The sequence below is a fragment of the Liolophura sinensis genome, chromosome 5 (genome assembly GCF_032854445.1).
Source record: "Liolophura sinensis isolate JHLJ2023 chromosome 5, CUHK_Ljap_v2, whole genome shotgun sequence".
Classification (NCBI taxonomy): domain Eukaryota; kingdom Metazoa; phylum Mollusca; class Polyplacophora; order Chitonida; family Chitonidae; genus Liolophura; species Liolophura sinensis.
In genome coordinates, this window is record NC_088299.1 from 18,785,321 (window position 1) to 18,810,852 (window position 25,532).

At 41.6% G+C, this 25,532-nt stretch overlaps 1 protein-coding gene across 1 annotated transcript; it reads right to left on the bottom strand.

Annotated features, from left to right (window-relative positions):
- Window positions 1-1,953: 1,953 nt before the first annotated feature.
- On the bottom strand, window positions 1,954-25,095 carry LOC135465686 (negative elongation factor D-like). Its single transcript, XM_064742991.1, has 16 exons — window positions 24,788-25,095; window positions 23,322-23,470; window positions 22,340-22,449; window positions 21,507-21,616; window positions 19,874-19,981; window positions 18,026-18,178; window positions 17,685-17,815; window positions 15,715-15,835; window positions 14,891-14,957; window positions 14,322-14,434; window positions 10,292-10,428; window positions 7,908-8,022; window positions 4,949-5,044; window positions 4,047-4,187; window positions 2,537-2,666; window positions 1,954-2,093 (listed from the first exon to the last, which is right to left on the bottom strand). Exons 1-16 carry the CDS (start codon window positions 24,863-24,865, stop codon window positions 2,071-2,073), a joined length of 1,782 nt encoding a protein of 593 aa, XP_064599061.1. The 5' UTR covers window positions 24,866-25,095; the 3' UTR covers window positions 1,954-2,070.
- Between the last annotated feature and the right edge of the window lie 437 nt (window positions 25,096-25,532).

A 25,532-nucleotide genomic window follows, 5' to 3' on the forward strand; every position in this document is an offset into this window, starting at 1 on the left:
CCTATAGCTCTTTGTGTCAGATTGTATTACAACAGTAACCTGTCCAGGCATACCTGTGAGTTTCCACGCAAGCCCTCAAATCCAGAACATAGTGAGGTGACAAGTGAGGTGACAAGTGGATGACTAAAGTTACCTTAGCATCTGAACCCTTACCAGTTCTTGATAATGTACAAATGTTCTTCTATATGTATGCCAAAGCAAAAATACCTCTTTTAAAATACATGCATTTACATACACTTCCATTCATTGCTGTTGCGTCACTGGCTAGCTTCACTGATCACCTCGGATGTCGGGTGAGTGTCGGCTTTTCAAAAACTGAGGTTGTATGCTGAATCCAGCTCCTGCTGCTTCAGCTTTGGCTTTAAACCAGAATGCACTCAAATAAGTGGGGCATTCTTAACCACGGTGCTAAACACCAATCAAACAAAATAAATAAACCCGATATTTAGCGATCTAAAACCCCCCCAAAATCATGAATGATTATCCATGAATGCATGGTAATGGTTATCTCTTACAACTGACAACCCTTGTAATGGTCATCTCTTACAACTGACAACCCTTGTAATGGTCATCTCTTATAACTGACAACCCATGTAATGGTCATCTTTTACAACTGACAACCCATGTGATGGTCATCTCTTACAACTGACAACCCATGTGATGGTCATCTCTTACAACTGACAACCCTTGTAATGGTCATCTCTTACAACTGACAACCCTTGTAATGGGCATCTCTTACAACTGACAACCCTTGTAATGGTCATCTCTTATAACTGACAACCCTTGTAATGGTCATCTCTTACAACTGACAACCCTTGTAATGGGCATCTCTTACAACTGACAACCCATGTGATGGTCATCTCTTACAACTGACAACCCTTATAATGGTCATCTCTTACAACTGACAACCCTTCTAATGGTCATCTCTTACAACTGACAACCCTTGTAATGGTCATCTCTTACAACTGACAACCCTTGTAATGGTCATCTCTTATAACTGACAACCCATGTAATGGTCATCTTTTACAACTGACAACCCATGTGATGGTCATCTCTTACAACTGACAACCCTTGTAATGGTCATCTCTTACAACTGACAACCCTTCCAATGGTCATCTCTTACAACTGACAACCCTTGTAATGGTCATCTCTTACAACTGACAACCCTTGTAATGGTCATCTCTTACAACTGACAACCCCTGTAATGGTCATCTCTTACAACTGACAACCCTTGTAATGGTCATCTCTTACAACTGACAACCCTTGTAATGGGCATCTCTTATAACTGACAACCCTTGTAATGGTCATCTCTTACAACTGACAACCCAGGTAATGGTCATCTTTTACAACTGACAACCCATGTGATGGTCATCTCTTACAACTGACAACCCTTGTAATGGTCATCTCTTACAACTGACAACCCCTGTAGTGGACATCTCTTACAACTGACAACCCTTGTAATGGTCATCTCTTACAACTGACAACGTTTTCATCACCAGGGAATCTCACTCCACAGCCATCAGGCAATCTTGTTCCATTGTCATCAGGTTATCTTTAATACTCTGCTCCCATAAGGCAATCTTACTCCACTGCCATCAGGTAATCATTCTCCACTGCCATCAGGTAATCTGCGCACTGCCATCAGGTAATCTTTCTCAACTGTCATCAGGTAATCTTGCGCCACTGTCATCAGGTAATCCTCTCACTGCCACCAGGTAATCTTTCTTCACTGCCATCAGGTAATCTTGCTCCACTGCCATCAGGTAATCTTTCTCCACTGCCATCAGGTAATCTTTCTCCACTGCCATCAGGTAATCTTCTCACTGCCATCAGGTAATCACGCTCCGCTGTCATCAGGTAATCTTTCGTACAACATGTACATACAGCAAACTTTCCTCACGTATAAGCCTGATGTCAAAGTCTGATGGTCCATTACAGACATATGTAATATCCTCCCATACAATCTGTCCACCAGCAGATAGGTAGCAGCAATCTGACTGTTACCAGCTGTAAAAGTTCATCCCGTTTAAACAGTATTGTCTAGTTCAACTCAGATGAATGTTCTTCTCCTCAATAGTTTGAACGACAATGGGCTGAAATGACATAAACAACACTTATTTTTTATTTCGTGATATTTAGAGCCAGTGTATAAAAAACAACCACTTCTAGTGCTAATGACAAATTAGTTATGGATGACAAATTAAAGAAAACAAACTCCTTCAATTATTGCTGATGATGTTTGTATATTGTTCCTGAAAACGTTCTCAAACTAATTATTATATTTAATTACATCTAGTTTGCTTGGTGTTTTATACCATACTCACCATTTAGGATAAGAATTCTACTGATCTCACCCAAATATAACGAGTTTTTTGGAAGGTACATGTAGAATGATGTCCTACTGGAAAAATGAAAGTTTTGGCACCAAAAGTAGTATTTACTGGCATTTGTTTACTTCTAAAGTGCTTTATCAATTTGTAAGTATTTGTGTAAGTTATACATATTATTCAGCTGGGATGCATGTACATGTACTTACATAAAAACTCTGACACAGCATCATTTCCATCATCTGTTTTCAGCAACCCAGTGATTTCTTCATTTTCTATCAGAGGCAAAAAGAGCTGAACAAATTCTGATGTATAGGGGGGAGCTATGACATCTAGGACCTGTAGTAAGACAAAGGAAAACTGTGACCTATTTCTGCAAAATACCATGACATCTGAGATCTATGAATTAATGTGATCTACATACCCTGAAAACACAAATACACATGTGTGCACATACTCACTTTTACAACATGTTTTGAAATTATTTCTTCCTTGAGCAAGAATCAAACTAACAGGTGCTGTGTAGACAACATGAAGATTTTATTAGACTGATTCTGGTGTATCCATAAAGTAGACATGGAACACACAACTGTCAACTCACCTCAAGTTTCGTTATTCAACCATGTGTCAAATGTCAAAAGGTCAGCGAGTGTGATCATCAAGTTTTCACCAGGAAAAATACAGTGCACTCATTTTACAGACTGATCAAAAATCTATTGCCAAGGGCACATTTGGTCTGAGATTTGGGAGTGTGGAAGACGGAGTTATTCCCCTTGGTCTTGGAGGGCTAACTGGTCACCGGGCAGAAACTCTGCCAAGACTGTAGCTTCAGTGTATTACAGACATATGTACTAACCTCTGTTTGTTCAACCCTGCTGTACCTATAATGCAGTACAGGCATAATGTATATAAGCTGAACGCAACTGTCAGTACCCACCTCTGTCAGAAAGTTTTGTACCAGTCTGCTCACCACAGCTGTCAGCACCCACCTCTGTCACAGTTTTGTACCAGTCTGCTCAACACAGCTGTCAGTACCCACCTCTGTCACAGTTTTGTACCAGTCTGCTCAACACAGCTGTCAGTACCCACCTCTGTCACAAAGTTCTGTACCAGTCTGCTCACCACAACTGTCAGCACTCACTTACAGCTGTAGGTCACAAAGTTTTGCACCCGTTGGCTCTCCACAACTATCATACTCACCTCTGTCACAAAGTAACAAATTAGTGAGATGTCTGTAACTTGTTTTGTATCAATTAGATCATCACAATTATCATTACTCAACTGTTCCACACAACTGTGTGCCAGTCTACTCACCACAACTGTTAGCACTCACCACTGTAACAAAGTTTTGCACTAGTCTGCTCACCACAACTGTCAGTACCCACCTGTCACAAAGTTCTGTACCAGTCTGCTCACCACAACTGTCAACATTCACGTGCAGCTGTAGGTCACAAAGTTTTGCACCACAACAACTATCATACTCACCTCTTTCACAAAGTGCCAAATTAGTGAGATGCCTGTCACTTGTTTTGTAGCAATCAGATTATCACAGCTATCAGCACTCACCTGTGCCACACAGTTGTGTAACAGTCTGCTCATCACAGCTGTCAGCACTCACCTGTGTCACACAGTTGAGTAACAGTCTGCTCACCACTTTCAGCATTCTTCTCTGTCACCAAGTTTTGCACCAGTCTGCACACACCAACCATCAGTACTCACCTCTGTCACAAAATAACGAATCAGAGAGATGTCCGTGTCTTGTTTCTCCAGACATTTGCGAATGTACGTCACCACAGGGATTACACAACCACGACTAAACAAATGCACCATACGATCCAGCAATGTCTTCTTCAACTCCAACTGAAAACGTAAACATACCTGTCAAGACTCAACATGACTGCACTCTGTAAAAATGCTTCAGTGAAAATGAACCTAAGCTCAATGTGATATACCTCAGTAATGTGATTACTAGGACAATGGCATGCTGCATAAAGCTAAAACATGTCATGGCATTTTTTCTCTTTGTAATCTTGATAAACACAGTATATATTTATTTATTTATTTCATTGTTTACCATGTACTTAAGAGTATTTCACTTATACCACAGCAGCCATCATCATAGTAACTGGGCAGACCCTTGACCATTTGCGGGTTGCTGGCAGACTTTCCCATGCATAGAAAATGGTCAATGATGCCCCTGTCTTCCTTTACATAGCCTAACATTGGTTGAAGACTTCTTGTTCACCATTAATATGGTGCAGTGCACAATGCCTGTATGTAGGTCACATATAGGCAAGTTTGTTAATAACTTGCCAAAGGTCGGTGGTTTATACTGTGCACTTCTGTCTCCTCCACCCATGAAACTTACCTCCATTGTGTAATTGTAAAATTCATGTGTATGGCGTCAAACAACAAGCAAACAGACAACTATATCAATAAAGGAAAAACATTGTAAGAATACAGAATGACGTATTTGTACCAGCTACATGTAGTGGGTGGGCACACAATGGACATAAAGCTCATTAATACTCTGTCTCCATGTATTTCAACAGACTAGATAAAATATTAGAAAGTGTATAAAGCTTTTTGGGGCTAATCCTTACCAGAGTATCTGAACTTACCCTCACAAGAACATCTAGTTCCTCATATGCTGACTCAAACAGACGGACCAGGAGGTCCAAGGACTTGCCATGTAACAACATGTGACAGGTGACAATCTGTGGATGAAAGCCACACACGACTGTCATCAACACACAAATACTCTTATGGCATCAGATTTTGTTAAAGGCTGTAACTGGTTAAGGAAAACAGGCTAGGGGACAAATAATCTAGCTGTGAGTGGTGAAGGTAAACAAGATAGGGGACAAATAATCTAGCTGTGAGTGGTTAAGGAAACAAGCCAGGGGACAATAATCTAGCTGTGTGTGGTAAAGGTAAACAGGCTAGGCAACAAATAATCTAGCTGTTAGTGGTAAAGGTAAACAGGATAGGGGACAAATAATCTAGCTGTGAGTGGTAAAGGTAAAAGGATAGGGGACAAATAATCTAGCTGTTAGTGGTAAAGGTAAACAGGATAGGGGACAAATAATCTAGCTGTGAGTGATAAAGGTAAACAGGATAGGGGACAAATAATCTAGCTGTTAGTGGTAAAGGTAAACAGGATAGGGGACAAATAATCTGGCTGTGAGTGGTTAAGGAAACAAGCCAGGGGGCAAATAATCTAGCTGTGAGTGGTTGAGGAAAACAGGCTAGGGGACAAATAATCTAGTTGTGAGTGGTAAATGTAAACAGGATAGGGGACAAATAATCTAACTATGAGTGGTTAAGGAAACAAGCCAGGGGACAATAATCTAGCTGTGTGTGGTAAAGGTAAACAGGCTAGGTGACAAATAATCTAGTTGTTAGTGGTAAAGGTAAACAGGATAGGGGACAAATAATCTAGCTGTAAGTGGTAAAGGTAAAAGGATAGGGGACAAATAATCTAGCTGTTAGTGGTAAAGGTTAACAAGATAGGGAACAAATATTCTAGCTGTGTGTGTGGTAAAGGTAAACAGGATAGGGGACAAATAATCTAGCTGTTAGTGGTAAAGGGAACAATCTACTGTATATGTAGGAGTGATGCTAGTAAAAGAAAACAAGCTAGAAGTGGCAAAGAAAGATGAGCTTGGACTTGAAGGCACACAAGACAGAAGCGGTAAAGAAAAATGAGCTAGGACTGGTAAAGGCACACAAGATAGAAGAGTCAAAGAAAGACTTCCTAGGACTGGTAAAGGCACACAAGATAGAAGTGGCAAAGAAGCTTAAAATGGTAAAGCAAACAAGCTAGAAGTGGTAAAGGCAAACGAACTTTAGATTCTACATGTAGGACTGGTTAACATGTACATGTATTAATTCTAATGGCAGAGGAAGATATACATTTTCTTTTTCACTGGAGTTTAACAACATTTCACATACATGTACATGGCTGAGCTCAGATTTATCACATTGACAGTAACACTGAGAGGATCACACTGACAGTAACATTAACAGAGAGGACCACACTGACAGAAACACTAACAGAGAGGACCACACTGACAGTAACACTAACAGAGATGACCACACTGACAGTAACACTGAAAGGATCACACTGACAGTAACACCAACAGAGAGGGCCACACAGACAGTAACACCAACAGAGAGGGCCACACAGACAGTAACACCAACAGAGAGGGCCACACTGACACCAACAGAGAGGACCACACTGACAGTAACACCAACAGAGAGGACCACACTGACAGTAGCACCAACAGAGAGGACCACACTGACAGTAACACCAACAGAGAGGACCACTCTGGCAGTAACACTGAAAGGATCACACTGACAGTAACACAGAGAGGACCACACTGACAGAAACACCAACAGAGAGGACCACACTGACAGTAACACCAACAGAGAGGACCTCACTGACAGAAACACCAACAGAGAGGACCACACTGACAGTAACACCAACAGAGAGGACCACACTGACAGTAACACTAACAGAGAGGTCCACACTGACAGTAACACCAACAGAGAGGGCCACATTGACAGAAACACCAACAGAGAGGACCACACTGACAGTAACACCAACAGAGAGGACCACATTGACAGTAACATTAACAGAGAGGTCCACACTGACAGTAACACCAACAGAGAGGACCACACTGACAGTAGCACCAACAGAGAGGACCACACTGACAGCAACACTAACAGAGATGGCCACGTCAACAGTAACACTAACAGAGAGGACCACACTGACAGTAACACCAACAGAGAGGTCCACACTGACAGTAGCACCAACAGAGAGGACCACACTGACAGTAACACCAACAGAGATGGCCACATCGACAGTAACACCAACAGAGAGGTCCACACTGACAGTAACACCAACAGAGAGGGCCACACTGACAGAAACACCAACAGAGAGGACCACATTGACAGTAACACCAACAGAGAGGACCACATTGACAGTAACATTAACAGAGAGGTCCACACTGACAGTAACACCAACAGAGAGGACCACACTGACAGTAGCACCAACAGAGAGGACCACACTGACAGAAACACCAACAGAGAGGACCACACTGACAGTAGCACCAACAGAGAGGACCACATCGACAGTAACACTAACAGAGAGGTCCACACTGACAGAAACACCAACAGAGAGGACCACACTGACAGAAACACCAACAGAGAGGACCACACTGACAGTAACACCAACAGAGAGGACCACATCGACAGTAACACTAACAGAGAGGTCCACACTGACAGTAACACTAACAGAGAGGACCACACTGACAGTAACACCAACAGAGAGGACCACACTGACAGTAACACTAACAGAGAGGTCCACATTGACAGTAACACTAACAGAGAGGACCACACTGACAGTAACAGTACCTCCTCTCTGTATATCTCAATTTTATTTTCTTACATACATGTACACTCGTGGTTTGTGCTGAACGCTGTTTCTGAAATTGGTTTTATTGACCCAGAGAGTTTATAATGACTGATGTCTGGTATACCGATGTCTGTTTCAATGCCTAGAGCTCGCCAACTCACCTCATCCAGTAAGACCAGATGTAGCGGTGTGTGGTCAGTGTTCAGCTTGAAATAACTGGCCTCCGACACGGTGCAATCAACCCATTTTAACACACCCATGGCAACCACAGGGAACCTACAACATCAGCAGCACACATATGTACCATTACAGTTTATGATCACAAAGGAGATGTACTCCACCTGCTGTACACACACATGTACTCCACCTGCTGTACACATGCATGTACTCCACCTGCTGTACACACACACGGACCCACCTGCTGTACACACACATGTATTCCACCTGCTGTACACACACATGCTCACCTGCTGTACACACACATGCCCACCTGCTGTGAACACACATGTACCCACCTGCTGTACACACACATGTACTCCATCTGTTGTACACACACATGCACTCCACCTGCTGTACACACACATGTACTCCACCTACTGTACACACACATGGACTCCACCTGCTGTTCACACACATGTACTCCACCTGCTGTACACACACATGTACTCCACCTGCAGTACACACACATGTACTCCACCTGCTGTACACACACATGTACTCCACCTGCTGTACACACACATGTACTCCACCTGATGTACACACATGTACTCCACCTGTTGTTCACACACAAGTACTCCACCTGCTGTTCACACACATGTACTCCACCTGCTGTACACACACATGTACTCCACCTGCTGTACACACACATGTACTCCACCTGCTGTACACACATGTACTCCACCTGTTGTTCACACACAAGTACTCCACCTGCTGTTCACACACATGTACTCCACCTGCTGTACACACATGTACTCCACCTGTTGTTCACACACAAGTACTCCACCTGCTGTTCACACACATGTACTCCACCTGCTGTACACACACATGGACTCCACCTGCTGTACACACACATGTACTCCACCTGCTGTACACACATGGACTCCACCTGCTGTATGCACATGTGTACTCCACTTGCTGTACACACACATGTACTCCACCTGCTGTTCACACACATGGACTCCACCTGCTGTACACACACATGTACTCCAACTGCTGTACACACACATGGACTCCAACTGCTGTATGCACACGTGTACTCCACCTGCTGTATGCACATGTGTACTCCACCTGCTGTTCACACACATGTACTTCACCTGCTGTACACATGCATGGTCATGCTATTAAATCGAATATGGAAGTATAACCTTGCTCACCTTGTCTTGGGTACATGTGTATACCTTGTTGTAAATTTTCAACGTTTTTGACCTATAAAAAATTTTTTTCAGCAGAATTTATTCATACAATTGTTGTGAAAATCACACCAAAAATGATTTGTTTGCGTCCCTAAAGTTGGAAGCTACATGTGCATAAAACTGTGCAGACTATTTCTCTGCACAACATAGTTCTCTCAGAATGTTTCAAAATATTGGTAAGTCGTGGTTAAAAAGCCTGAAGTTTTTGATTACATAAATCACTCCTGGTTTAAATGTGTTCTCACCACTTAAAGAGGCTTAAAGCCCAAATCATTCACTCAATCATTGATTCGGAAACGTATTCTACCAACAGATTTCAAGAAATTGTCATATAATAACACCTGATGAATGGTTTATACACTGCAGTTTGGTAAGAATTTGGATCAGTTTTGTCAGTGCTGTCTGCATTATAAATACAATGTTCAATGAGATTTAATATTCTTAATTCCAGGGTCGTGATTAATAGCAAAGTGTACATGTGCTTTCAGACAGCTCATGGTAATATGCTGAACAGAGAATTGAATTTGGGGGTAGATGATGTCCGTGAGTCTAAATGCTTGCTTTTCATTTGCTGAGAGACACAAAAGGTCCTGGACAAATGCAAGCTTGGGGCAGGGATATTTTTGACATTGCCCTCCTTACACTGTCCTTGAGACCTGAGACGTGGTCAACAGTGTCCGTAGGACCCATTAGGTGCTCTATGAAATATACCTACATCCTTCCACCATAAGCATGCACAATGAGCATGGCTCTGAGAATGAAAATCTGCATGCCTCACATGAAGAAAGTTTCCCAGTTACTTGCCAAAAGACAATGGATTAATCTAACATCACATAAAGTGAAACAATCTTGTGTTTGTCATGACCAGACACCATTCTTCCAAGTTGTTCTAAGATGCCTTGTAAGAATTCCAGATAAAAAGTTGATGAACAGGGTCACATGTACATGTACCAAGCATGTCAGAAAATTTTGGGAGATGATGGTTTCGGTGTGTTTCCATCCCTCTTCATCATTAACTCTGGTCCTTTCCTATCCTTATCTTTTTTTATAAGTTCCGTAGATTCCTGAAGCGCTTGAGTACATGTACACAGCAATACACAAACATAGAGTGTTAGTTTATCTGGTGGTCTTACTTGATACACTGGAACAGTGCTCCTATCTCTGTCATCAGTTCTGAGGACCCCTTACTCACACTACACAGGGTATGTGCCTTCTCCACAGACTGTACAGTCGCTTTCAGGTCCTCTTTGTTTATGCTCTTCCTGACTCCCTGCAACAAAACCCTGGTTGTCACTAACACAGCTACCTCAGCACATGACCTGGTGACAAACAAACTCTGGCTGTCACTAGCACATTTCTTTCACTACCTGATCCTCAGAAACAAAACACAGGCTGTCATTAACACAGTTGTTTCACTATATGATCGCCATAAACAAAACCCTGGCCGTCACTATCACAGTTGTTTCACTACCTGATCCCCAGAAACAAAACCCTGGTTGTTACTAGTGCAGTTGTTTCACTACCGGATCTCCAGAAACAAAACCCTGGCTGTCACTAGCGCATTTCTTTCACTACCTGATCCCCAAAAACAAAACCCTGGCTGTCACTAACGCAGTTGTTTCACTACCTGATCCCCAGAAACAAAACCCTGGCTGTCACTAGCGCATTTCTTTCACTACATGATCCCCAAAAACAAAACCCTGGCTGTCACTAATGCAGTTGTGTCACTACCTGATCCCCAGAAACAAAACCCTGGCTGTCACTATCACAGTTGTTTCACTACCTGATCCCCAGAAACAAAACCCTGGTGGTTACTAGCGCAGTTGTTTCACTACCTGGTCTCCAGAAACAAAAACCTGGCTGTCACTAGCGCATTTCTTTCACTACCGGATCCCCAGAAACAAAACCCTGGTTGTCACTAACAAAGTTGTTTCACTACCTAGTCCCCAGAAACAAAACCCTGGCTGTCACTAATGCAGTTGTTTCACTACCCAGTCCCCAGAAACAAAACCCTGGCTGTCACTAATGAAGTTGTTTCACCACCTAGTCCCCAGAAACAAAACCCTGGCAGTCACTAACACAGCTGTCTCATTACCTGATCCCCAGAAACAAAACCCTGGCTGGTCTCATGACACAGCCACACATGTAACTATCACTTTATCAGTACCCTCTTCTTTCCTTTCTGAAACAACCCCTTAAGCATCACTGCACTGCAGTGTGTTTCACCCCTTCAGTGCCTGACTAGACACTATTCTCATGGAAGATAACTGAGAGTGAAAGTGAAGCGATAAGTGAAGAATTACTCACAGATGGCTTAAAGCAAACAAGCTTTCATTTGATCTATCACAATAACATCATCTACATTTTCAAATTTCACAGGGTAACATTGTACACATCCATGTGTTTATTAGTTTACTATGAATTACTGCTTAACTAAAAAATCTCACAAACCATCAAACATGCATGATATAACGCTAATGGTAGAATGCATTTTGTGGAGAAACAACAGGTAGTGAATGTTTCAGACATATTGTTCTTGAGAGACTAGAAGGCAATTCGAGCATCAAGGCCTGTATTAACACTGCCAAACCCACACGTTTCCCTTGAGAGACTAGAAGGCAATTCCAGCATCATGGCCTGTATTAACGCTGCCAGACTCACAAGTCTCCCTTGAGAGACTAGAAGGCAATTCCAGCATTACAGCCTGTATTAACACTGCCAAACCCACAAGTCTCCCTTGAGAGACTAGAAGGCAATTCCAGCATCATGGCCTGTATTAACGCTGCCAGACTCACAAGTCTCCCTTGAGAGACTAGAAGGCAATTCCAGCATTACAGCCTGTATTAACACTGCCAAACCCACAAGTCTCCCTTGAGAGGCTAGAAGGCAATTCCAGCATCATGGCCTGTATTAACACTGCCAAACCCACAAGTCTCCCTTGAGAGACTAGAAGGCAATTCCAGCATCACGGCCTGTATTAACACTGCCAAACCCACATGTCTCCCTTGAAGGACTAGAAGGCAATTCCAGCATCACGGCCTGTATTAACACTGCCAAACCCACAAGTCTCCCTTGAAGGACTAGAAGGCAATTCCAGCATCACAGACTGTATTAACACTGCCAAACCCACAAGTCTCCCTTGAGAGACTAGAAGGCAATTCCAGCATCACGGCCTGTATTAACACTGCCAAACCCACATGTCTCCCTTGAAGGACTAGAAGGCAATTCCAGCATCACGGCCTGTATTAACACTGCCAAACCCACAAGTCTCCCTTGAAGGACTAGAAGGCAATTCCAGCATCACAGACTGTATTAACACTGCCAAACCCACAAGTCTCCCTTGAGAGACTAGAAGGCAATTCCAGCATCATGGCCTGTATTAACACTGCCAAACCCACAAGTCTCCCTTGAAGAACTAGAAGGCAATTCCAGCATCACAGCCTGTATTAACACTGCCAAACCCACAAGTCTCCCCTGAGAGACTAGAAGGCAATTCCAGCATCACGGCCTGTATTAACGCTGCCAAACCCACAGGTTTCCCTTGAGAGACTAGAAGGAGGCAATTCCAGCATCACGGCCTGTATTGACACTGCCAAACCCACAAGTCTCCCTTGAGAGACTAGAAGGCAATTCCAGCATTACGGCCTGCCAAACCCACAAGTCTCCCTTGAGAGACGAGAAGGCAACTGTAGCATCATGGCCTGTATTAACGCTGCCAGACTCACAAGTCTCCCTTGAGAGACTAGAAGGCAATTCCAGCATTACAGCCTGTATTAACACTGCCAGACCCACAAGTCTCCCTTGAGAGACTAGAAGGCAATTCCAGCATCACGGCCTGTATTAACACTGCCAAACCCACAAGTCTCCCTTGAAGAACTAGAAGGCAATTCCAGCATCACAGCCTGTATTAACACTGCCAAACCCACAAATCTCCACTGAGAGACTAGAAGGCAATTCCAGCATCACGGCCTGTATTAACGCTGCCAAACCCACAGGTTTCCCTTGAGAGACTAGAAGGAGGCAATTCCAGCATCACGGCCTGTATTAACACTGCCAAACCCACAAGTCTCCCTTGAGAGACTAGAAGGCAATTCCAGCATTACGGCCTGCCAAACCCACAAGTCTCCCTTGAGAGACGAGAAGGCAACTGCAGCATCATGGCCTGTATTAACGCTGCCAGACTCACAAGTCTCCCTTGAGAGACCAGAAGGCAATTCCAGCATTACAGCCTGTATTAACACTGCCAGACCCACAAGTCTCCCTTGAGAGACTAGAAGGCAATTCCAGCATCACGGCCTGTCTTAGCTCTGCCAAACCCACAAGTCTCCCTTGAGAGACTAGAAGGCAATTCCAGCATCACGGCCTGTCTTAGTTCTGCCAAACCCACAAGTCTCCCTTGAGAGACTAGAAGGCAATTCCAGCATCATGGCCTGTATTAACGCTGCCAAACCCACACATTTCCCTTGAGAGACTAGAAGGCAATTCCAGCATCACGGCCTGTATTAACGCTGCCAAACCCACACGTTTCCCTTGAGAGACTAGAAGGAGGCAATTCCAGCATCACGGCCTGTATTAACACTGCCAAACCCACAAGTCTCCCTTGAGAGACTAGAAGGCAATTCCAGCATTACAGCCTGCCAAACCCACAAGTCTCCCTTGAGAGACTAGAAGGCAATTCCAGCATCATGGCCTGTATTAACACTGCCAAACCCACAAGTCTCCCTTGAGAGACAAGAAGGCAATTCCAGCATTACAGCCTGCCAAACCCACGTCTCCCTTGAGAGACTAGAAGGCAATTCCAGCATCATGGCCTGTATTAACGCTGCCAAACCCACGTCTCCCTTGAGAGACTAGAAGGCAATTCCAGCATCACGGCCTGTCTTAGTTCTGCCGAACCCACAAGTCTCCATTTGAAGTGAATCAGCATTGTTGAAGTATGATTTCATTCCACGTACTGGAGCCTTTTGAGTTCAATAATTTAGACTAAAACTGAGACACCGTTGAAATATATCTATAATAGGTTATTAATAATATAACATCCAACTGAACATATTGAAATGCCAGTCTCATCCTCATTCAGTCAGCTTTGGGTACTGGTTGAACATATTCAGCAATCCTAAATAAGTATACAACATCAGCTGCCTATGAGTGTGTATATCTCACCTTCTTGTAGACCTCAGCAATACTGGAAGCATAGGACAAGATGAACATGTACTTGGACTTGTGCTCAGGGTTGATTCTGAAGTTAGGTTTAAATAAACACTCGATGAGTAAATCTGGAAATAAAGAAGAAAACAAGTAACATGCAGAAAAAAATGGCATATCTCACAAAGTGAGATTTTTTCCTGCAAAAACATAAAACAGCCCATAAAAGAACAGTATTTATTTATTTATTTGATCGTGTCTTATGCTGTACTCGAGAATATTTCACTTCAGTGAAGATGGCCAGCATTATGGTGGGAGGAAAACAGGCAGAGCCCAGGGGAAACCTACAACATCCGTGGGTTGCCGACACCTTCCCCAGTAACACTGATAAGGAAGCCAGCATGGACTTGCGGAAGAACATGTTCAGCTTTAAAGCACATAAACCTTGTTCCCTGAATGAACAATATCATCCTGTACCTCTTAGCAATCTATTCAATGACTGCTAAACATCTAGATACTAGCTCAGGCTTGCTCTGTAAAGTGTTCTGTACTCTTGAATTTGACTTGTAGAGTACGTGTGTACTTACCCAGGAAGGTAGGTACTCTGATCAGCTCCACAGGTGGGGGGTTTGCCTCAGAGTACATCTTGAATAACTGTAACATACGCAGCAGACATGGAGCACAATCAATCTGTTATAATACAACACTACAGCATGCAGAGTACAACCAGAACTGTGATGACTGTGAGACAACCTGATGGGAGACGATCACACATTATTGTACAAATTCGGTCTCATCAATTTACCTCTACACAGGCCCTAGCATCAATCCAACAGGCCCGGTCATACTACTATATGTGTACTGTATATATACCAAGGGAGAAGGTCAGGAACACACAATTATCCACAAAAATGTACAAACAATCCATCAAAATATCAGCACATAGATAAGTGATTAATCTAGATACAGCATCACTGTCTTCTGACAATTGCACAGGACACTGGTGACATGAGACAGAGCAGACAGAAATCAATGACATTATCAAACTATTCTCCCATACAATACATCTACACTGTGTACTTCATTTTAGTCTTTTCTTTGCCTTTAACCTTCCCACTTCATTGAAGAGATGTGGGAATGTTTACAACACAGATGGCTCACTATTTACAAATGTATGTATTTCTATTTGATTGGTGAAAAATATTTCACTTCCATGATGGTGACCAGCATTATGGTTGGAGGCAACCTGGCTTTAACACAACGGCACGGTTGTCTCCATTGGTCATACTGGATTACATTAATTAGCCATCTGTTTCTGTGCTCTTACAGCAGAGGTAAATTTTGTCATGGATAATGAAAATCATGACCCTATGCGTGAAAAGAGCAAACACAGCCTCAGGTGAAGACTTACAATGGTGATATCTGCCGGGTTCAGAGCTTTCCTGGACAGCATTGAGGAGAGAGCCTGACATGCTCGAGGGTATGCTGAGGCTCCATTCAGGGCCATTGTGATTGGTGTGACATCAAACCCTCTGGGGGGACAAAAATGAAGAAAATAAAAATAAGTTTTGTAAAGAGCCCAATGCTTAAATGTGGTGATTTTTTGCATAAACTACAAAGATCTTTGATCTGAAAGTGAAAGTTATCAGAGTAAATATACGCTAATGGTTATGTTACACCTCTTCGACATTTTGTGTATGTGTCTGTACTTTGCAGATGTAGCTTTTACTGGATTTATTTATCTGATTGGTGTTTTATGCTCCTCAAGAATATTTTACTTATACAATGGCTGCCAGTAATATGGTGGGATTAAACGGGGAAGAGCTGGCGAGAAACCCACAACCATCCGCAGGCTGTTGACAGATCTTCCCACGTACTGCCGGAGAGCAATGGCTAGCAATAAACCACACAAATCTGTACAGTCTGAAAATGCCATGTTGTTCCCCATGAATTTCAGTACGTCATGACAACAGTGGCCCTGATGCATTCATTTGAACATTTCAATCATTTTATCGACATCACACAAACTGCTTGTACATTTGTATGAACATCAATAACACAGACATCACAAAAACTGCTTGTACATTTGTATGCACATCAATAACACAGACATCACAAAAACTGCTTGTACATTTGTATGAACATCAATAACACAGACATCACAAAAACTGCTTGTACATTTGTATGCACATCAATAACACAGACATCACAAAAACTGCTTGTACATTTGTATGCACATCAATAACACAGACATCACAAAAACTGCTTGTACATTTGTATGAACATCAATAACACAGACATCACAAAAAGTGCTTGTACATTTGAACATCAATAACACAGACATCACAAAAAATGCTTGTACATTTGTATGCACATCAATAACACAGACATCACACAAACTGCTTGTACATTTGAACATCAATAACACAGACATCACACAAACTGCTTGTACATTTGAACATCAATAACACAGACATCACACAAACTGCTTGTACATTTGAACATCAATAACACAGACATCACACAAACTGCTTGTACATTTGAACATCAATAACACAGACCACCTGTGATGTCAGAATCTTCTAAAATTTATTTATTTGATTGGCGTTTTACGCCGTACTCAACAATATTTCACTTATATGACGGCGGCCAGCATTATGGTGGGTGGAAACTGGAAACAGCCCGCGGGAAACCCACAACCATCTGCAGGTTGCTGCCAGACCTTCCCAGGTGCGGCTGGAGAGGAAACCAACATGAGAATGTTCCAAAAACAGAGAGATAAAGCAATATTGCATTAAACTGGGCACTGCTCTTAACATGAATTATTTCAATAGCGAAGAAAGCTTCCACATTACCGTATTTCACCTAAACTTAGTTATGTTAAAATTCTCTTTCAGAAGCACATAAAATGATACCTTTGATGTCAAGACTTAAGTTTTTTAGATAAGAAATTAAGCCAACTTCAGATAAACCTCTTAAATGCCCCTGAATTTATAAGCTGAAGGACTCAATCAGGACTAAGCAAACTGTGTCACTTGAAAAATGCTGCACTTTAAGTTGAGATACAGTATTTAAACAGCTGCATATACCACACCTACCAGGCGATGTTTCAGGGGCAATAACTCTTAGTGACAACATACATACTGATCTTTGAATGAGGGATAAAAATATCGCCATGGTCATCATGAGCATTTACCCCCACAAGTGAAGAAATGTACAACAGTCAATACTATTAAGAGTTCTAGTCCAGCTCAGGTTGCCTTCTTCTCACATTATATGTAGGAAGGTCTGCCAGCAACCTGAGGTTGGTTGTGAACAAACAGGCCAGTTTCATACTGACACTCTACATCAACAATGACCAGATCTGACACACAGACTAACCTCTGACTAGCCCCCTTCTGCAGTTCCTGGCACAGCCGTTTTATATTTGACCCTCCCTTTGTCTCCTGAGACAATATATGCATCAAGACCTGGCTGTACAAATAGGTATGCTCCCCGTGACATACCATCTTCTGAAAAATGTGCATCAAATGCAATTAAAACAGTGCTCTGCATTTACTGATTTCATATGCAGGTGTATTAAAGATTGTACTAAAGATATTTTCTCTGCAACTCATGAAAAACACATGCACTAACATGTACACTATACGGTGACATAAGCATGAAGATACTTTAATACCTTCAAATTTAGCAGTAATATCCGAGCAGTTCTGGCTGATTACCGTAAACTCTGGGAGATTCTTCTCAATGGCATCCTCCCCACCGTCCAACAAACTGGAGATTGATGTCCTCAAGACACGAGAGAACACTTCAATCTGATGACATGCTGTTGACACACTGGTTATCTCCCCTTGGTATCCAGCATCTGAGATCAGCTTTAAATTTGGAAGAGAAAACAGTTATTAAGCAGGCTGTACGATTTAACATTTATTATTGCATCGTTAATCTCATTACCTAATTACATTTATATGTAACTGTATATGTAACTCCAGACCCGAAAATATTCACACCCGAACAATATTTAAGAAGTGAAAAAATTTGCAATCCTCACTAATATCCTTGCAAAGTACATCAAGAGATATCCTTAAAGATTTTTGTGAAGAGAAAGAGACAAACAATGATTAGTTTTCAGATACTTAGGCAAAAACTTTTTTCACTTGTCTGTAAAAATGATTCGTACTTGTTACCAAAGTTGCCTTTAGTCAGTGACACGTAAGAATCCAAGCTCTACACACCGACATGTTGAACATCCATATTATTACAACGAGAATGCAGTTAGAATTCTATTTCTAATTCATAATGTTAAACCCCAAAAGCTTAATTTCGACATGAAAAACTCATTTCCTCGGGTGACTTCATAATTAGTCAAAAGCAAGATGCATGCTGGGGAATGAGCATGGAGTGTAATTTATTTTACAATGGCTGCACCAACATATGGTTAGAACAAACTCTACGCAGAAACACAACCTACACTACTGTGTCGTGTGAATAGATTACATCGCTTTCATTTCCTAACATCCATCGCTAAATCGACCGGAAGTGGGAAGGTCTGTCAGCTACCTGCCGATGGTCGTCGGTTTCCCCCGGGCTCTGCCCGGTTTCCTCCCACCACAATGCTGGCTGCCGTCATATAAGTGAAATATTCTCGAGTACGGCGTAAAACACCAACCAAATAAATAAATAAATAAATCCATCTCTAAATCTATACTGCCCTTAGATCAAACACACAGCTGGTGTTGTTACATGTCAATGACTAAAGTCAATTTTGTTAGTGAGTATGACTAACTTAACAGACAGCTGAAGGCCCCTCCTTACAAGGAAAAGACTATACGTAATATTCCTGCTTATTACACTTCTTGAAAATACAATTCCATAAACGAGAATACAGTTGGGCCATTCGTCATATGTTATGATAATTGAGAAAACACCTCAATACCGTGCAGTCATTTTGCATGACATGTTTTGTAATCTGGCGGGGGTGCTTGAAATGTGCCATCAAACTTTGTCCTTGCCATGATATGGCTGCAAAATTACCCATGTGGCATTAAGCCATAATCATTTCATTCACTCAAACTCAGTCAGCTGGAACTTGCCATATAATGCATCTGACTGATGAAGTCACCATTACAACTTTTCTGTACATTGCTTCCGTCATCAACCGTCTCAAGGCTACAGATAAAATCTAAGTAAAAACGATGAACATTAATATCTGTGGCTCATTTATGTAGAATATCCGCTACAGTTTTTGAACAGTTTGGAAACATGACAAGACATGAGGGAATAACAGCCCGCTTTCTCAAAAAACAGTGCTCTACATGTAATTCCTCAAGCTTTTCACATATGAAAGAGCAACTTTCAATGCAATTTATGCACATTTTTTATTTGATTTTGGAGACAAAAATACAACGGTTGGATTGGCCAATCTCAGGGCTTCACAAAAATTATAGTTTATCAGTCTACACAGAATAATGCCTTCAGAATACGCTTGAATAACCACCTTGCAAACATGCGAAAAGGTTGAAGAGTTACTTAGTTACTTAGTTTCCTGCCCCCTAGATTGTGTAGCAAACCTTGATAGTGAAATTGAGCATCAGACAGTCTGGGTATTCCTCGGCCAGTCTGTAGAACAGCTCTCGCCACGGCTGATGATCAATCATCTCCGCCAGCCAGGACGGGGTCTGACAAAAATAGCAACAACACTGAGCATAAAAGGTTCAACAAGCTTTCGACCCGCTTGTCGGATCTTTATTAAGTGACTAAACACTTTTATTTCAAATAATATCAGCTTTACTGCTTTGAAAATGCTATTATTATTGAACCCACCATAAGTCTATAGCAATGTACATGTATTTATTGATCACTTTACGTACTTATTTCATTGTTGTTATTGTTAAATATGGTGTCATATTAACCATATTTAATAGGTATAAAGTGCTTTTAACATAACATGCTACACAAACATAAGATGTACATGTATATTTGTACGTGTAGATGGTAACATTTCTTGTATGGGAAGGGGGAGAAATGCATATGGTCATGTGTAAAAACCAGGTTTACAATGTATTCGTTTGCTGAGGATTTACGTTACTGTAGACAATATTTTGCTGGTACAAGAGCAATCAGTACTTGTTCAATGTAAACATGATTAACAAAGAGAGAATATCAGATCCCCACATCAGCCCCTACATCACACCTCACATCAGATCCCCACATCACACCTCACATCAGCCCCTACATCACACCTCACATCAGATCCCCACATCACACCTCACATCAGCCCCTACATCACACCTCACATCAGCTCCTACATCAGCCCCTACATCTCACCTCACATCAGATCCCCACATCAGCCCCTACATCACACCTCACATCAGATCCCCACATCACACCTCACATCAGCCCCTACATCACACCTCACATCAGCTCCTACATCAGCCCCTACATCTCACCTCACATCAGATCCCCACATCAGCCCCTACATCACACCTCACATCAGATCCCCACATCAGCCCCTACATCACACCTCAAATCAGATCCCCACATCAGCCCCTACATCACACCACACATCAGATCCCCACATCACACCTCACATCAGATCCCCACATCAGCCCTCACATCAGCCCCGACATCAAACCTTACAGCAGCACTCAATCACACCTCACATCCGATCCCCACCTCATCCTCACATCAGATCCCCTACACCTGACCTCACATCAGCCCCCACATCAGATCCCCACATCAGCCCCTACATAACACCTCACATCAGCCCCGGGATCAAACCTCACATCACACCTCACATCAGATCCCCACATCACAACTCACATCAGACCCCCACATTAGAACCCACATCAGACCAGCACATCAGACCCACACAAGATCCCCATATCAGACCAGCACATTAGACCCCCACATCAGACTTCACAACCAACCCCACATCAGCCTAGCACATCAGAACTCACATCAGACCCCTTCATCACACCTCACATCAAATCCCCATATCAGCCCCCACTTCAGACTTCTCATAAGATCCCCACATCAGGAAAGCACATCAAACCCCACCTCAGCCCTCGCATTAGACCTTACATCAGACCAGCGTATCAGAGCCCTGCATCACACCTCACATCAGACTCCATACTACAACCCCCACATCAGACCCTGCATGAGACCCCAAATCACAAGCACACACAGCCTAAACAATCTCACCTCTCCCTCATCTGAGAAAATAGAGTCTGCCTTTTTAGGGTCAAAATGTCGGAGAACCATATTCTTGAGATGAGATTCCACCATTTCCTGGACCTCTCGGATGTCTGCTCCTGCAAAGATGGTCAACAATCAGACTGACAACAACCATGGTCACATTCACACATCTACATGTTGTTTTAGCTCGTTTTATTTCATTTCATTGTTGTTTAAAGCCTCACTAAAGAATTTCTGTCTTATACGATGTCAGCCAGATTTACGTGTGTGGGAACGAGAGCTTAGGGTGAACCACCAACCTCTGCCAGGTTACTGACACACTTTCCCACGTGATGATGCAGACAAATGTGCCTATAGTGAAAGACAACTGGTCTCCAAATAATGTAAGACTGAGAAAACAGCCACACAAACATCGTCGTCTAAGGCCCCATAAACAGTGAAAGGCTGAATGGAAACCATACATTTTGTCTCCTTTAAACCATATGCCAATTTATACCATTTTAAATGATGTCCTATACATACATGTATATAAAAAAATTATCTCTACCAAGGAGGTTTCAGGTGTTCCAAGTGTTCCAGGGATTTGGATGAAATTTTGTGTGCAGGTTGGCCTCAGTATAAGCACCACATTGTTACATTTTGGAGGGTATCTTAACCGGGATCTACATTCAGGGATGAAACAATTCTTTTCCTTTGCCACGATTACCAGATAGGCTAACACAGTATTGTCCCATTTTGTTGGAACTCTTCATACAGTTTTGTACGATCAGCTCAGGAGCTCTCGAAGTGCTCTCTTGTTGAAATATGTTGAACTGTATAAAAATGTCTGTCGTACTCACCAGCCTGTATCAACCACTCTGCGAGAAGATTGACGGTCTGAGCAACGGCAGTGTAATTATCTGACAGCAACTCCACCACTCTCTCTGGGGACCCTCCCGCCTGAAGGAACCTGAAAACAGCCAGCCAAAACCCATACAGAACACAGACAACAAAAAGATACCATCTGACATGTACGTATCTATATGAACGGTTTCAGACATGCAGGGATTCATAAGAGCCCAAATATTACAATTCAGAACACAAGACCTGAGGTTTTTTTTTTTTTGACCAAATTGAGTTTCAAGACAATTTACCCGTCGATTTGGAAGTCTGCATTGAGTTAAAATATATTTCACAAACTTAGCTAAATTTTATGTTGTATTGTGCCATTATCTATATATTTCTGATAACATCCATTTAACAGCTTAAAATGTTGTACATTTGTAAATACAATTAACAAAGCAACCAGCATATAGTGTACAACAAAAAAATATTTTGATTTTAAAGGTTTTCTTCTCACCTTTAAATACCGTTTATTTAATACTATACTTTTCTTTTAAATTTACTTTCCATGTTATATTTTCCATGAGAAAATGATATTTTGTTTATCTTAACCTACTCCGTTCTGTGTTTATTTTTTGCCAAATTTGAGCGGCAGTCACATTACATAAGGCTTCCTTCAGTGGAGTTATCTAACAGGCTATGCAGTATAAATAATATAATAATATCTTTGCTAATATCTAGATTTCTTGCCTTACTTTTTCTCCCTAACTGAATAAACTTCTAAATTCTGATCTGAATTCAATTTCTTATGATTCCGCTGATTTGACACTTTTGCAATATCATGCCTATGTGACACAGCAAGATTTTCCCACTGACCAGCCAAGCATACATAATGTGAGGACAAACAGCGCCAAGTATGATGTCACCACCATTTACTTGTGAAATAAGCAGTGACCTCATATGAAATATGAAGCTATCTCTTCTGAAATGCAAAGTTACCTCTTCAGCATTGCAGATATGCATGGTTCCATGATGTAGTCTTTACTGGCAAAGCTAGAGAGGCACTCCTGCTGTACCACAGCCTCGTCTTCTTCTTCATCATCATCTTCCCCAGCATCCATGTAGTCCTCATCTCCTCTGTATGGGGACTGATCAAAACAAACCACAAGAATACAGATAATTGAAAACCACAGGTTATGAGGTGTGCTGGTCATCATAAACCAGTTCAGATGAAACCACAGTTACACAGACCTTCATAAACTGCAGATAAACTGGTCATCACAAACCACAGATACGCTAGTCATCACAAACCACAGATACGCTAGTCATCACAAACCACAGATATGCTGGTCATCACAAAACACTGATCAAAACAAACCACAGTTATACAGATCGCTGAAAACCACAGATATGCTGATCATCACAAAAACAACATATATGATTTATTTTTTAATTTATTTCTTTCATTGTTGTTTTCTGGCATACTCAATAACTTTTCACTCATAAGAAAGTGAAAGTAGGCCCAGAACTACCCAGTAATACTTACACAATGATGCGATCTTACATCTGACACAGAATAGTATGTTTTGAGTTGATTTGAAATATAACGGCTGATCACTGCATTTATGTCACCTGTTCTCATATACACCTTGTCTTTCAAAAGTTTTGCAGCCATTCCTTGCCTTGAACTTGTAAGGCGCCATTCTTTTATTTATACATCTGTCATGCAAATGTGTGGCTTATCACATCCACGGTAACGTCACAGCTAATGTTTAAGTGAACTGAACAAAGTGCATACATCAGTGGCTGAAACCCTTACCCAGCATTAGTCACTGCTTTGAGGTGCCATCTACCACGGCAGAATTGCCAAAGACTGTCCATTTACGGTTAATAAAATGTTGGACATGCACGACCTTGGGTCGTTCAAAAAAAAAAGACATAGAATAACTCTTATTTCAAATGCAAGTGACGATGCTGAATGCTTTAGGTGCATATTACTAAGTTAGGCTAAATTCTGTAGCAATATCTGTCTGAATGTCATTTTAAACTAGAGTTTTGAGTCAAGTTCCTGCTGCCTTTTTTAATGCTTACACTTGTCCAGTTTGGGCTACGGTTTTTAGATGGTTTCAAAGTGACCAGAAGACTCGGCTCTTCACTGCTGATTTTAAAATGATTTGTCTTATCAGGTAAATACATAGAGTATGTAGGCTATGTTTCAAAGTGAAGCTAGGCAATAATCTTTTAGCCACAGAGGCGGATAGCAAATTGGGCATTTTCTTTTTATTCTTGTTTTGAATCCGCCATGTGGTTTGTGGAGTTACACCAACGACGAATAGTAGTGGATGGTCTGACCTGGTGAATTGAGTCAGTGAGTGAAGTCACCCGGCCTAAACATTGTAAAATTTACTGCTGATTCACTGATTTATCAACTCTCCAAACTAAACTGTCCGCTATTTCGGCATTACCCCCATTCCTGCGTCGTCGTCCATATCGCCATCTCTCCACATGTTATCCGTGTCATCGCCTTCATCGTAATCTGCCATCTTCTAAACAGAAATCTGACAGTGACACATACAATGCACGTTGTTGTTGTAATGGGTCACCGGTTAAAACAAGAAAGATTTCCTCTTGTCATCTCTTTAAGTTTACGTTTCAAATCTCAGCTCATGTTAACCTTAAGAGTCACATTCCATAACCCGCAAATCTCAAATCTTCAAAGAATCTACAACTGCGAAAATTATTAATATTACAGATGCTGAGGTGAAATCACACCACTCAGATCAAAGCGTAAACAAGCGCTTTTCTTGCGATTACCTCCCCTTGTTCTGAAAAGGGGGCGTTGTTAAAGGCGCAATTTATTTGATCGATGTTTTAGGCCTATTCAGTGTTTAAGAATATATATACATATATCTATATATATCTATCTATATATATATATATATATATATATATATATATATATATATATATATATATATATATTGTTCTTTTGTTTTTCACTTTACCAGAGAGATCAACATCCTTTCAGATTTTTAATAAGTGAAAGATTGCATGATTTTACCAGTATTAAGGAGAGCCTAAATAAGTTAACAATAGGTTTCACAGAAAATATGATTTATTAACGAAACACCTCAGATCAGTTTTTAAGCATGTCTGTAGATACTGTGCACATATAGACCTATAACGACTTGCTACATAACGACCAGTGCG

Coding starts and splice junctions, on each gene's coding strand:
- LOC135465686 (XM_064742991.1), bottom strand. CDS start 24,865: ATGGCAGATTACGATGAAGGCGATGACACGGATAACATGTGGAGAGAT. Junction 19,982..21,506: donor TTTTCTCAGATGAGGGAGAG/GTGAGATTGTTT, acceptor TATTTTTGTCAG/ACCCCGTCCTGGCTGGCGGA. Junction 5,045..7,907: donor ATCTGGTCTTACTGGATGAG/GTGAGTTGGCGA, acceptor TTTCATCCACAG/ATTGTCACCTGTCACATGTT.